The 14,052-nt window shown below is 41.6% G+C and overlaps 1 protein-coding gene across 1 annotated transcript; it reads left to right on the forward strand.

Annotated features, from left to right (window-relative positions):
- The first annotated feature begins 735 nt into the window (after positions 1 to 735).
- Positions 736 to 11,657, forward strand: LOC139461232 (receptor-type tyrosine-protein phosphatase T-like). The gene is made up of 16 exons (XM_071242903.1): positions 736 to 774; positions 936 to 1,023; positions 1,807 to 1,914; positions 2,657 to 3,532; positions 3,862 to 3,967; positions 4,262 to 4,371; positions 6,684 to 6,973; positions 7,152 to 7,239; positions 7,833 to 7,909; positions 8,280 to 8,316; positions 8,442 to 8,539; positions 9,069 to 9,194; positions 9,312 to 9,463; positions 10,248 to 10,383; positions 10,766 to 10,891; positions 11,575 to 11,657. Exons 1-16 carry the CDS (start codon positions 736 to 738, stop codon positions 11,587 to 11,589), a joined length of 2,472 nt encoding a protein of 823 aa, XP_071099004.1. The 3' UTR covers positions 11,590 to 11,657.
- The last annotated feature ends 2,395 nt before the right edge of the window (positions 11,658 to 14,052 follow it).

The following is a 14,052-nucleotide window of genomic DNA, read 5'->3' on the forward strand; positions in this document are numbered from 1 at the left end:
CAGCTTCATGATCAGTGGCAGAAAGATTAGTGATGTCATTTGTTTGTCACATGAATATAACCGATGACGTCATAATGATGTGCAAAGCTCACACAAGGTATGGAAGCCAGTTTTGGGTGATAAGTACACCTTTTTAAAATTAACCTCACAATTAACCATAAGACACACACGTGTGATAATATCATCAGATTTATTATTACAATCCAGTTTTGTGTCATCAAAACACCTTTTTAAATTAACATCATTACAAGACACACACACGTGTAATACTATCATCACATATGTTCTAGATATACCTTCAGTCTACCGAGGTAGTACGAGTACGAAACACCAAACATAACATCCTTTAATGGAAGTCCACCAAGCACATGGTCACAAAATACATATTCTATTTCCTAAAGCTGTGCATGGTTTTATTTCTGGTTTGATATATATCTTAACAATAGATTAAAAATGAGGATAATTAAAGATATACATTTGCATGTCCATTCCAAAAGAGAACAACACATATATCAAAAATATCAAACAATGATTACTATTCGTATCCTAAACGTTAATTGAAGCTATGGTAAGATACATTGCCCAACACATATTTCGCGACGAAATATCAATTCCTTGTACATTCAAATGCACTTGTTAACCAAGTGGGTGAAGCAGTGTGACGCCAATTCTCCTACACCATTGTAATAGGATCTAGGAAATAGAAAGTATGGTTCACTAAAGCGACGTCAGTACATGTACATCGGAACGACCGCTCACACGCAAATCATGAAGGTAAAAGATGTGTAGATCTCACTTGTTAATTGTTTTTTTATTATTCTTTTTTCAATGCATATCTGATAAAGATTCACAGAATTCCATGTTCGTCCCATGCATGGTTATAACTACGTATGTGTATCCTTGCAATCGAAACCTTATTGTTGTCTTTGTTACAGGCACCACGTTGGATTGACAACACGACTGATTTGAGATGTATCATCTGCTTGTACATACTAGTAGCAGCCACAACTGGAGATCAGACAGGTAAGTCAGTAAATGGAGCGATGGACAGATTCCGCATTAATGAAAAAAATTATATGTATATAGCACACACTCTAGGTATCATCTGTTGTCTAACGTTATAATATTCTTGGACTAACCATCACCTAATTGACAATAGATGATGCCAAGACAGTTTACCGTTATTATTGCCCTTATTAATAATCAAGTTTAACAGACTTTAAATGTTATTGATACAGTGTCTTCACACAAAAAACTACTTTTAGAAATGTGTAAACAAAAAAGAAGTGTTACACTTGTTGATCATAGTCAGAAACCGATAATTGAAGGGCGATTGTAACCTTTGAAGTATATGAACACATATAACCAGTAATGAATGGCACTGGCTTGCAGAAATGCCATGCCTTTGAGTGATCAGTGGTTTTGTTCAACGTAACAGGTCAATCTTCCCATGGCGGACATTATTCCCAGTGTATCGCTATTGAACGGAATAGATGGTCGCCGCGGTAGTCCGGGCACAGTGATGTGTGTGTGCCGTTGTGTTTTACATGACTGAACAGCTACTTGTTGTTAGAATGTTTATCAGAATGAGTCAACTAATCACTTTCTATCGATACATTTTGACCTCATTTAACGGAGAGATACTGTGCACAAATTATCGAACCGGCATCATCCCTTGATGTAGTATATGAAGGGTGGAGCCATTGATACCCACCCCATCCACGATAGAATAACTACTTAAAAGCAAGGAATTATAAATATATTAAGGTAGTTGTGTACTGCTTTAGCCATGTTATGACTTTACAGATAGCGTAATATGCCAGGATACAAGTGCGTCCTGTCAGAAGACGTATTGTGGACAACCAGGTTTCCATGAACATTGCCGGAGGACGTGCGGTCGCTGCACCTTAACGGGTTTGTGTAACTTTCTTTATATATCTATCCTTCTGAATAGAATGTATTAAGATATGAAAGACAACATAGCCAGTATAAATATGTTTAAACTAGTACGATTTGATTAAACGATATATATCGCTCTACCAACAATAACCAATTATATATTGTCATAAAATTCTATTTACAGTGAGATTTGTGATCCTGTGATATAATGCCATTCCAGACACACCACGCTATCATAAAGAGATTATATGTTGTAATCACCACAACATGTCCTAACCTTTGGGTATATATCATGCGTAGGCAATCAGTCAAGTATTTCTTTGGGATCAACATACAAATCCCACATGCAATTTATGTTTAAACAACACCAGTTTGCATCCAGTATTATATCTGCACGCATGTAGCATTTACCATATCGTACTTTGCCTGTATCTACAAAAACGGAGGCACCGGTGCCTCAATGGTGTTTGAAGCTGCAATTCGCTAGGCAAAGTTCCGTCCTTTAGTCCATTTGTTCGTGGTTTTGAATCCCATATCCTGTCCAATTATTTTCATTTCTTTATCAACACCCTAGAACCGATTCAGATATAACTGAAATACGGTTCAAAGAGGTGGGGTCACATCTAAAATATTTAAAATGAATATTATCTTCAGCAGTAAGTACTGTTTTGCTGTTGCATAAACAAGGTTACAAAATGAAGATATTAATCTATAACTTATGTTTGTTATACAAAAAGATAGTTTCTATTTTCTCCAGATTGTGCAGTTGGTATGTACAGGAATGGCGACTCTTGTACAGCATGCCAGAGACAAACTCAAGATGACCATGATGAATGTACAAGAACATGTCCGGTAACTGGAACATGGGGAGAAGCATGTGACAAACAATGCACGGATTCATGTCAGAGTCAGGGTTGCTATCAGTGGTCAGGGGAGTGTGTTCCTGGGTGCACTGAGGGTAGATATGGAAGAAAGTGTGACCTCAACTGTGAGCACTGTGGCCTCTGTGGGGACAAAGTCTCAAACTGTGTCCGTGGAGATGGTTCTTGTATCTGTGGATGTAGGGAGAACTTCTATGGAGTAAAATGTGACAAACAATGCGATAACAATTGTCTTAAATCATCATGCAATAGCACAACTGGAGCATGTACACATGGATGCAATCAGGGAAGGTTTGGAAAGAAATGCAATACACACTGCAGTGACAAATGCCTACATGGTACATGCTACCAGAATGGATCATGTATTGCATGTGTGAAGGGACATTATGGTAAACAATGCCGGGAGAAGTGTTCCAGGAACTGTGGTAGTGAGACATGTAGTAGAGATGGGAGTTGCAGTCCCTGTAAACCAGGATACTTCAAAACGCAGTGTCAGGAGAAATGCAGCGACACTTGTCTGAATAGAACATGCAGTCAGAACAACGGGACATGTAATTATGGTTGTGTTTCCGACTGGCATGGAGACACATGTGCTGTTAAATGTCCTGAGAACTGCTCTACTGACAAATGTAGCAGAGACAACGGTTCGTGTGCAGATGGATGCATAGATGGTTCATATGGTCAACACTGTAACCTCACATGCAGCAGCAATTGCACAGACATGGAATGTACCACTAACGAACAAGATGCAAGTAAACCTGCCTGTACTTTGGGGTGTAAAGATGGACCGGTGGGAGACCAGTGTGACAGTAAGTGTACTAACCACTCTAGAACGGGCCTTTGTCTGACATGTCGGTGTAACTGTTTCCCAAAGAAACATGACGGGGTTATGCATCCTCGTTTGTAAAGAATTGAAGCTTGTGTTTAGATTAATCGTTTGCCCTTGTTGTAGCACCTTGGGAAAACGTAATCGAAATGAGTCTAACTTTCAAGCTTTCATGAGTTACATTTAAATCTCATATCAGTGTCGACTATATTGAGGGTATACACCCGTTTGTCACTTCATGTCCTATATTCACAGCCCCGACTGTTAACAGCAACAATACCACCCATGCTGTTTGGTCAGCGATTCCTTGTATTCTCATCGCCATTCTGCTGCTGGTTCTCACGTTATTTGTCCGCAAAAGGTGGGCAATGTTTTTTTTGATACATGCCATTTTTGTCATGTTTATGTTTTTGATAGTATTTGATAGTGATTCGTAAACACATGCTTATGATATAGTCGGAATCGTACAATCGACAGAGATTTCTATTGAATATGGAAAGGGTTTTGTCGCTTTTATCTATTTGTTTGATTATTTATAGAAGGTAACAAAATTGATGTACGGTAATGGGTTCATACTATCGAGAAACATGTTATATGTATATATGTATTATTATATAATGTAAGTATTAATGTCCCATGGTTTGCATTGATTCAGACGAACAGTACAACATTTCTTGAGAGGAAGACAAGGATTCCTTAACGATTCTGTAAACAATACAACAAAACTGCCATTGATCTACCCATCCCATCAGCCTACTTTTACAGGTAGTATGACATATACTTACAGCCAATTTCGCAAGATATTGTAACAATAATTGTAACTCTGTCATTGTGTAACGTTTAGGAGGCGTAAATAAGTAATTATTCTACTCGACATGAAGAACCAAGGAATGCTTTTTGGTGACACTCGAAAACATATCTGAAATATTATTGATAACCGACTTGTAAAAGGTCGTACCAGTAAGGCAGGCTACACAGATGGTGGTACCAGTAAGGCAGGCTACACAGATGGCGGTACCAGTAAGGCAGGCTACACAGATGGGCAGTACAAGTAGGGCGGAGTACACAGATGGGCAGTACAAGTAGGGCGGAGTACACAGATGGCGGTACCAGTAAGGCAGGCTACACAGATGGGCAGTACAAGTAAGGCAGGCTACACAGATGGGCAGTACAAGTAGGGCGGAGTACACAGATGGTGGTACCAGTAAGGAAGGCTACACAGATGGGCAGTACAAGTAAGGCAGGCTACACAGATGGGCAGTACAAGTAGGGCGGAGTACACAGATGGTGGTACCAGTAAGGAAGGCTACACAGATGGGCAGTACAAGTAAGGCAGGCTACACAGATGGGCATTACAAGTAAGGCAGGCTACACAGATGGGCAGTACAAGTAGGGCGGAGTACACAGATGGTGGTACCAGTAAGGAAGGCTACACAGATGGGCAGTACAAGTAAGGCAGGCTACACAGATGGGCAGTACAAGTAGGGCGGAGTACACAGATGGGCAGTACAAGTAGGGCGGAGTACACAGATGGCGGTACCAGTAAGGCAGGCTACACAGATGGGCAGTACAAGTAAGGCAGGCTACACAGATGGGCAGTACAAGTAGGGCGGAGTACACAGATGGGCAGTACAAGTAGGGCGGAGTACACAGATGGCGGTACCAGTAAGGAAGGCTACACAGATGGGCAGTACAAGTAGGGCGGAGTACACAGATGGTGGTACCATTAAGGCAGGCTACACAGATGGGCAGTACAAGTAGGGCGGAGTACACAGATGGTGGTACCAGTAAGGCAGGCTACACAGATGGCGGTACCAGTAAGGCAGGCTACACAGATGGCGGTACCAGTAAGGCAGGCTACACAGATGGGCAGTACAAGTAGGGCGGAGTACACAGATGGCGGTACCAGTAAGGCAGGCTACACAGATGGCGGTACCAGTAAGGCAGGCTACACAGATGGGCAGTACAAGTAGGGCGGAGTACACAGATGGCGGTACCAGTAAGGCAGGCTACACAGATGGGCAGTACAAGTAGGGCGGAGTACACAGATGGTGGTACCATTAAGGAAGGCTACACAGATGGGCAGTACAAGTAGGGCGGAGTACACAGATGGCGGTACCAGTAAGGAAGGCTACACAGATGGGCAGTACAAGTAGGGCGGAGTACACAGATGGCGGTACCAGTAAGGCAGGCTACACAGATGGGCAGTACAAGTAGGGCGGAGTACACAGATGGTGGTACCATTAAGGCAGGCTACACAGATGGGCAGTACAAGTAGGGCGGAGTACACAGATGGTGGTACCATTAAGGCAGGCTACACAGATGGGCAGTACAAGTAGGGCGGAGTACACAGATGGTGGTACCAGTAAGGCAGGCTACACAGATGGGCAGTACAAGTAAGGCAGGCTACACAGATGGGCAGTACAAGTAGGGCGGAGTACACAGATGGTGGTACCATTAAGGCAGGCTACACAGATGGGCAGTACAAGTAGGGCGGAGTACACAGATGGTGGTACCAGTAAGGCAGGCTACACAGATGGCGGTACCAGTAAGGCAGGCTACACAGATGGCGGTACCAGTAAGGCAGGCTATACAGATGGGCAGTACAAGTAGGGCGGAGTACACAGATGGCGGTACCAGTAAGGCAGGCTACACAGATGGCGGTACCAGTAAGGCAGGCTACACAGATGGGCAGTACTAGTAGGGCGGAGTACACAGATGGCGGTACCAGTAAGGCAGGCTACACAGATGTGCAGTACAAGTAGGGCGGGGTACACAGATGGGCAGTACAAGTAGGGCGGGGTACACAGATGGGCAGTACCAGTAGGGCGGGGTACACAGATGGGCAGTACCAGTAGGGCGGGGTACACAGATGGGCAGTACCCGTAGAGCGGGGTACACAGATGGGCAGTACCAGTAAGGCAGGGTACACAGATGGGCAGTACCAGTCGGGCGGCCTACACAGATGGGCAGTACCAGTAAGGCAGGGAATATACATGAGCAAATGGACATAATATGACATATGACATCTATATATATTTTAATAGTCCTTTCTGCTTGTATGTCCAATGTTCAAGGTAATATGATCCCCGTTGACCAACTGAACAACAATGGGAAAGATGCCTCGTTATCCGCTGATATCATAAAAGAGAGCAATAGAACTTCCCTTTTACGAGCTCAAGCGCCAAGTCATTCGGCACTGTCGCGGGATGATAGCAGATCTGTATTTGGTTTTGACCCTCACCCATGTCACGTGACTGACACGTCACACCCAGACAGTGCGTGGTCAACGGAAGTGTCCGTCCTAAATCTGAACACCTATGTTGAAAATATGAGGAAAACTGGTGGTTTCTCTGTACACTGTGCTGTGAGTGATTTCTTTTTCGTATTGTACAGTAAATGGACAAAAATCAAATAACTGATGTCTTTAAACTTTTATCAATCTGATTGTAGGCATCGTTTCTAATACTGACATAGTTTTACCACTTGCATTAATCTGGTATTTAAACACAATGAACATAACACTTTCATGTTTCCTGCCTCAGGACCTTCCTCGTGGCAAGCTTGGCTCCTGTCATGAAGCCGAATTACCAGAAAATGCCTTCAAAAACAGATATAGCAATATATTACCCTGTAAGTATCAGTAACATTATATTTAGACATTTCTGTTCACTTCCAGCCAGTGAAAGAAAAATCGAAGAAGAAAAATATATTTTCCAGAAAGATGTTACAGTGCATATATTTTTCTTATTTACGTTAGTGACTGCTCCAAATTGCCATTCGGTACTCTGATAGAGGATTGCTTGCTGTAAAATAACTATGTTGTAAATGATCATGCTATTACAAAGCATTAACACGTAGACTTAACCGAATGCTTTCCTTTCACATTGGATCTTTGTGTGTGAGACGTTTTGCCTTTGTGGTCCGAACAGTTAAGGAATATACGTGTAAAATGACCAAGAACATTAAACCCCACGTACCTTTCACGACAAAATAGTCAGTGGGTGAGTATGGTTTTACGCCGCTTTACGCAATATTCCGGCAAATTCACGGCGGGGGACATGCCCATGCGGGGAATCGAACCCGGGTCTTCAGCGTGACGAACCAACACTTTAACCACTAGACTACCCCCACCGCCCCCAAAATAGTCAGAAAACATAATTTGATTTGTGCTTATGATATATGTCGACATAATTAAACAATATGTGTTGCTATAATTGTTTCAGATGATCATTGCAGAGTCAAACTAACCCCTATCCCCAACATCTCTGGATCCGACTACATCAACGCTAGCTACATAAACGTAAGTCAATCGCGAATGAGTTGACACGCCTTAAATACATCAGCTATTCTGCAGCAATTTGTGGTAATTTACAGGCAATAGGCTATCTTTTGTAACATACATTATAACGTCTAACTGTCCCTATTAGTTTTCATTCTTTAAGCAGTTTCCCTTTATATATAGCTCATGCTTTTATTATTATGAGGATACTGTATTTTGAAAGATTGAGATTTTTTTGCATTGCACATGAAACCTTCTTTTACGTAAATAATGGAAGTTTGGAGAATATTAATGTTGTCTCTAACAATGATTGTTTTTAAGGATGGAAGAGGGTCATATATAATAAAGAGTCACACATGTGTTTCGGTTTACCCTTTTCTCTTTATTTCAGGGATATGGGAAATCACAGGCCTTTGTAGCTACACAAGGTAATATTTCCTGTTTGATTGTTTCCGGTTCACATGGCGCGTTTTAGTTTCAGTTGACACTTGTACTACATAAACTATTTAGTAACCTACAATTGTTTTCTCGAAATATTATTTTATATTCCCAGGACCTTATGGAGACGTCATACGAGACTTCTGGAGAATGACGTGGGAAATAGATGCGAGTAAAATAATTATGCTGACAAATTGCGTAGAAAACAGAAAGGTATTAATAAAAATGCAATTATCGCTATTTTATCAATTGCAAATAAAAAAGTAATAAATACATGTTGCTTTCCTTTCACGGATTATCACGATACTATTATAGATATCAATAAAACATGTATGAATCTGTTTGATACCATTATTTGCTAATGATCTTCAAATCCATTAAACCCGTGAAGATCCGGGGTAGAAAAGGTCTTCAGCAACCCATGCTTGCCGTACAAGGCGACTATGTTTGTCGTAAAAGGCGACTAACGGGATCGTCTGGTCAGGCTCGCTGATTTGGTTGATGCATGTCTTCTATCCCAAATGCGTGGATCGATGCTCATGATATTAATCACTGGATTGCCTTCTCCAGACTCGATTATTTACAGACCGCCGTCATATCGCATGAATATTGCTGATTGCGGCGTTAAACAACCAACCAATCAAATCCATCAAAGCTAGTTATAATTTACAGACAAACTATGTGAATGCTGATGTAGGATTTAAACAACATACAGACATGAACATATCCCCTTCTTTTTCAGGCCAAGTGTGAGAAGTACTGGCCCGATTTCGGCCAGCCATGTTCCAACTACGACGATGTCCATGTTCAGTGTGTGGCCGAGGAGGAGATGATGGACTACACAGTCAGGACGTTCTCCATACACAGGGTACTGATACATGTACATACGGTCTCTCCACTGTGAATAGCGAAGATATCTCACAATCTTCATTTGATGGGAGATTTTCACTGCAAGAATAAAATGAAAAACCTATGTGCTTTACAGGAGGCGGAGTTACCTAGGACACTAAAGCAGTACCACTTCACTTCATGGCCAGACAAAGGAGTACCAGACGATGTCAGGGCGCTGGTGGACGTCTACAGACTGGCCAAGAACTCTCCGTCGACTGGAAAAGGCCCAACGGTCGTCCATTGCAGGTCTCTCGTGCATAGTCTTGAATTTACATACATCTGCCATTATGTCCCTACCTTCTGAATCCCTTATGTCGAATGACACTGACAGGAAACCTTGTGTCATTTATTTCGGGAACACTTGGTGTCGTCCTTGTTATCACAATGGCGTGTTTAATATCACATATACTCCGTTCGTTCTATGCAGCAGATATACCTTATGAATTACCGATGGTACTGACGACAATAAGTGGATATTTTATCAGATGAGTTCCACATGTATTGCATTCAGTGAAATATGTAGCATGTGTCTCAACGGGAGTGGCATTCTGCAGTGCCGATGTAGGTCGTAGTAAACTTGATCGTGGGTAGGGATGACATTCTTTGGGATTTTGTTGTAATGTTTTCTATTTTCATGTGTTGATACCAATGCGGGAAAAGGAAACCGGGTTTACCAAAACGTCAAACCAACTGACTACCCCTACCTCTTCGTATGTCTTGATACAAAACTGGGGCGGTTGGGTAGCCTAGTGGTTAAAGCGTTCGCTCGTCATGCCGATTCGATTCCCGACATGGGTACAATGTGTGAAGCCCATTTCTGGTGTTCCCCGCCGTGATATTGCTGAAATGTTGCTAAAAGCTGCGTAAAACCATACTCACTCACTCACTTGATACAAACAGGAACATGTAGAAACTGTGGCCTTCAACTTAATATTGACCAATGTAGCACTTGTTGATTATATGGCTACTAGGTAAAGAACATGAGCTCGTGGGGTTTATATTCCCTGAGTAAGTTAGTTGTATAATTCAGTGCTGGCGTGGGCCGGACTGGGACGTGGATCGCTCTGGACTATTTGATTGAACAAGCCAAGGCGGAAGGTGCGGTGGATGTCTTTGCGTGCATTGTTCAGCTCAGACATCAGCGAATGAATGTGATACAGACTCAGGTGAGAGGTCAAGGAGTTTAACCTTCTACTAATACATACATTTATTATTCATGTGTTACATTGTTATTTACAAAATGAGCAGTCTGATGTCATAGAGACATATACTTGATATAGAAAGTGAAGAAACATAAAAAATCGAGCATAAGATCACATAGTTCTGGTACTCCCGAGGAAGCAACTCTGCAAAGCGAATTCAGCTGCGTACTACAGGACCTACCCGTACCCTCAGACCTAAATGAAGTTTATTATGGAATTTTGTAGTTCTCCTTCTTTCGATAGATCATCTATTCCTGGGTGTTTCGTGGCTGAAGTTTGATATTTCAGATCAAAATGCTCATATGTTACACCCCGTTTTATTTTCTACATATTTATTTTTCACCAGGATCAATACATATTTCTCCATGAGGCCCTGATGGAGACTCTCCAGTCAAGTGACAAGGAGGGACAATACGACAGAATGAGGTCCAGCTGTGTCGACATCGGTAATGGGGATTGCGAAGTCTTGGAGGTGAATTGATATGATATAAAATGATTATGCATCAGTGTGTAAATGAATGGATGGATGAATGGTCGGATGGGTGCATGGTATAATGGATGGATGGAATTATTATTTATATTTCTTTGAGACTACATAACGCTGCAAGGAACTCATTTTTTTACTAAAAAACAGCTGTAAATCACCATGCCAATAGCCTACTGCAGACATTCCCCTGCTATTATGATAACCGTTTTCATCAGCACAGGTACCAGGTGACGGTGGGTGCACCTACCATATACATGCAGGCGTGCCTAGGGGTGTCAGCATATAACTCGTTAAATTTTAAGTAAGACACTGCTTTCTAAGTACCAGCGCGCGGCTTGCCCGAACCACACGCTACTGCTTGTACTCACCCAGACTAATGCCAGCGAAACAGTAAGGCCACTGAGATACCATGCCGCAGTTCAACATGGCTTCCACACTCAGACACATAGTACTGACTCTGAGCTGACAAGTCCTTCTTCAATTCCCTGTATGTCGAGCCTCATTTGACGCGTTTTGGTATGAGGCGGACAGGGGTCGAACCTCCGCTATCCGGGCAGACGCTCTATCCACTAGACCGCGGATGCATGACTCATGAGAGACATCTGATAAGTTTGATTTGTCCTACAAAAGGCTATTCCATGATTCTAATGTTTTGTGTTTCATTTCAGGACAAACGCAGTTGATTATGACGAAATCCCACCAATCTGCATAACTGTATCATGGATATCTGGACACAAGCTTCAAGAGGGACAGAGTTATGTTTAATCCTTGCTTCACAAAAGAATGTTACATCAATGTTTATGGCAATCAATAGTCTATATATGTTGTATGATGTGATTCCTTGAAGCAAATCATAGTATTAGTCGTTTTGCTGGTCTTTATTTTCATAGTATTTTTTAAACAAAAGGATGGAATTTATTCCCAATCACTCCACTGTACATTTGTTTCCCAGTTACCCCTTACTGCCTTATTGACCACCTCCCTAACTTTCAGTGGTCAAGACCAATTGTGTTGTCCGAATGCTTATCCTATACGTCAGCAACAGCTTTATGTTCAGCCTCGATAAAAAAACCACGTGAATATCGAGAGAGAACACTATATGACTTTATTCTAAATCGTATCCTCGATTACTCTCGTATAGTACAGCTAACGCCCACTGAGGACGTGACTAGCCTGTTATCATCCACATTTGTATACGGAAGTCATATGGCAAGGAGGGTTGAGAAGAAAGAGGCTTAAGGCAAACTTAATATTTTAGATTAATTCAACCACTTTACCATGATGACATTTAAACCCAAATTTCAACAGTGAATAGATTACGTGACGTTTTATGCAAGCATTCGAAAATATTAAATGTAAATACGCACAAGAAAATTATTCTTATTCATAAATCACCTTGTGACAAAATATGGATATGACAAAAAAATTATGTGTGAGTTTCGGTTTGAACAAGGGTCATTAGTATGTGTGCTCGACTGAGGGTATTCTGCCCTAGTTTCATATCGTGGATCTTCACCTCGGTTACCATGTGACCTTCAACAGGGTGACGGGAGTGTGTCAGTGGAAATATGTCCTGCTTAGACGGCTTTGAAACTGATCCTATTGTACACATAATAACAGACACGTTTAAAGTTATCAAAAGAAGAAGAAATTCTTTTGTTCAACCAGCAGTTTATTGATGTGAGGAGGCGTCTTCCGGGTAAATGACAAGTTCAAGATATTTGCACTTATTTAACGACGCGCTTGTGTGTGACTGATCGTACCCGTCCGGACTTACATGTATGTCGGTTTCTTAGAAGCAGTATACCAAAAGACGTTAAAAGATTCTACTTGTTGTTACACTGTCTGGCGCTCGGCATTAAGGGGCTAAAACAAGGACTGGTAGGCTCGGAGTCAGTATACTGTGTCTGAGTGGGGTATTCATGTTAAACTGCGGCATGGTATCTCAGTGTGCTAGCACTATAAATCGGCCGTCCGGACTTACATGCATGTCGGTTTCATAGTGCTCGTACAATGCGATAACATGCAGCAGTTTAACATAGAGACCCTACCCACACACTGCAGACCAGTCGTGCTTTTATATCCGTAATGACGAACACCAGTCAAAGTAACCACAAGGACAATTATGCAATGCAGTTAGACCGGGAGATCGAGCCACCGACTTTCCGCTCTCCGGGCAGATGTTCTTGTCACTAAACCAGGATGATATTAGCTGAGATAGATATCATAATTGCGTTTTGAATATGGACATTGTTTTGTTGAAAATTAAATGCAAGAACAATTCTTGGTTGATGCTGTGAAACATACACGGTATTGTGGCATGCCCTTGATAAAAAATAATTTTCTATTTCCGGCTTGGCATGCTTCGAAACTGCATATGCTTTTCGAGAGGTTGTTGTGATTTCATTTTGATAAACATTCGTCAATAACAACCGACATAAAATATACATAAATTCCGGACACCGAAATACCAAATGGGTAAATTGTAAAGGAGTTCACACACGAGGCTATTTGACGTGTCCTTTACGTGACACCAAGCTTTCAAACCTTTTCCACGTTTTCCGAGTACTTCGACGTAAATAACACTAAACTGTAAGATCATGATATATATTTCAGCTAAATGACCTTTTGGCGATCAAATTCGACAAATGGTAGTTCTTATCTTCTTGGACACATCCTAGATTTGCTAATTTGCATCCCTATTTATGATACATCCGTCACACCTTCGACCGACTTACATCGTTGATACCGGAAACTGACTGATCTACGCATACCAGGAATCACCTAACCTCAGATCAGGAACAGAGTAACCAAGTTACTACGCGTACACATGCCATGTAAAGACATCTTTCCTTAACGAAATTGAAACGTCACACAACCTCGCCATTTGTTTATGGTTATCATTTATCAACATTTCTATCGCATAACCATTCGGTTCATCCAATGCATTCCATGTGTTCTCTGCAGTTTATCCTACAGTTTTGTATATAGAATGTGCTTCCTTCTTCTTTGTTTCTTTACTAATGTATATAATTTTAGATATATACTTTTGTGTAGAAAGGTGTCTAGAATCGCAAGTAAAACATCCAACAACTGCCTGTGTAGAAGGTATTATCATCATTATGAGGGAGCACAAGTAGCCCAGT

Source organism: Haliotis cracherodii, unplaced genomic scaffold, assembly GCF_022045235.1.
Source record: "Haliotis cracherodii isolate W230 unplaced genomic scaffold, xgHalCrac1.p SCAF_1, whole genome shotgun sequence".
Lineage (NCBI taxonomy): Eukaryota > Metazoa > Mollusca > Gastropoda > Lepetellida > Haliotidae > Haliotis > Haliotis cracherodii.

Coding starts and splice junctions, on each gene's coding strand:
- LOC139461232 (XM_071242903.1), top strand. CDS start 736: ATGTACATCGGAACGACCGCTCACACGCAAATCATGAAG. Junction 775..935: donor CTCACACGCAAATCATGAAG/GTAAAAGATGTG, acceptor TCTTTGTTACAG/GCACCACGTTGGATTGACAA. Junction 7,240..7,832: donor ATATAGCAATATATTACCCT/GTAAGTATCAGT, acceptor TAATTGTTTCAG/ATGATCATTGCAGAGTCAAA.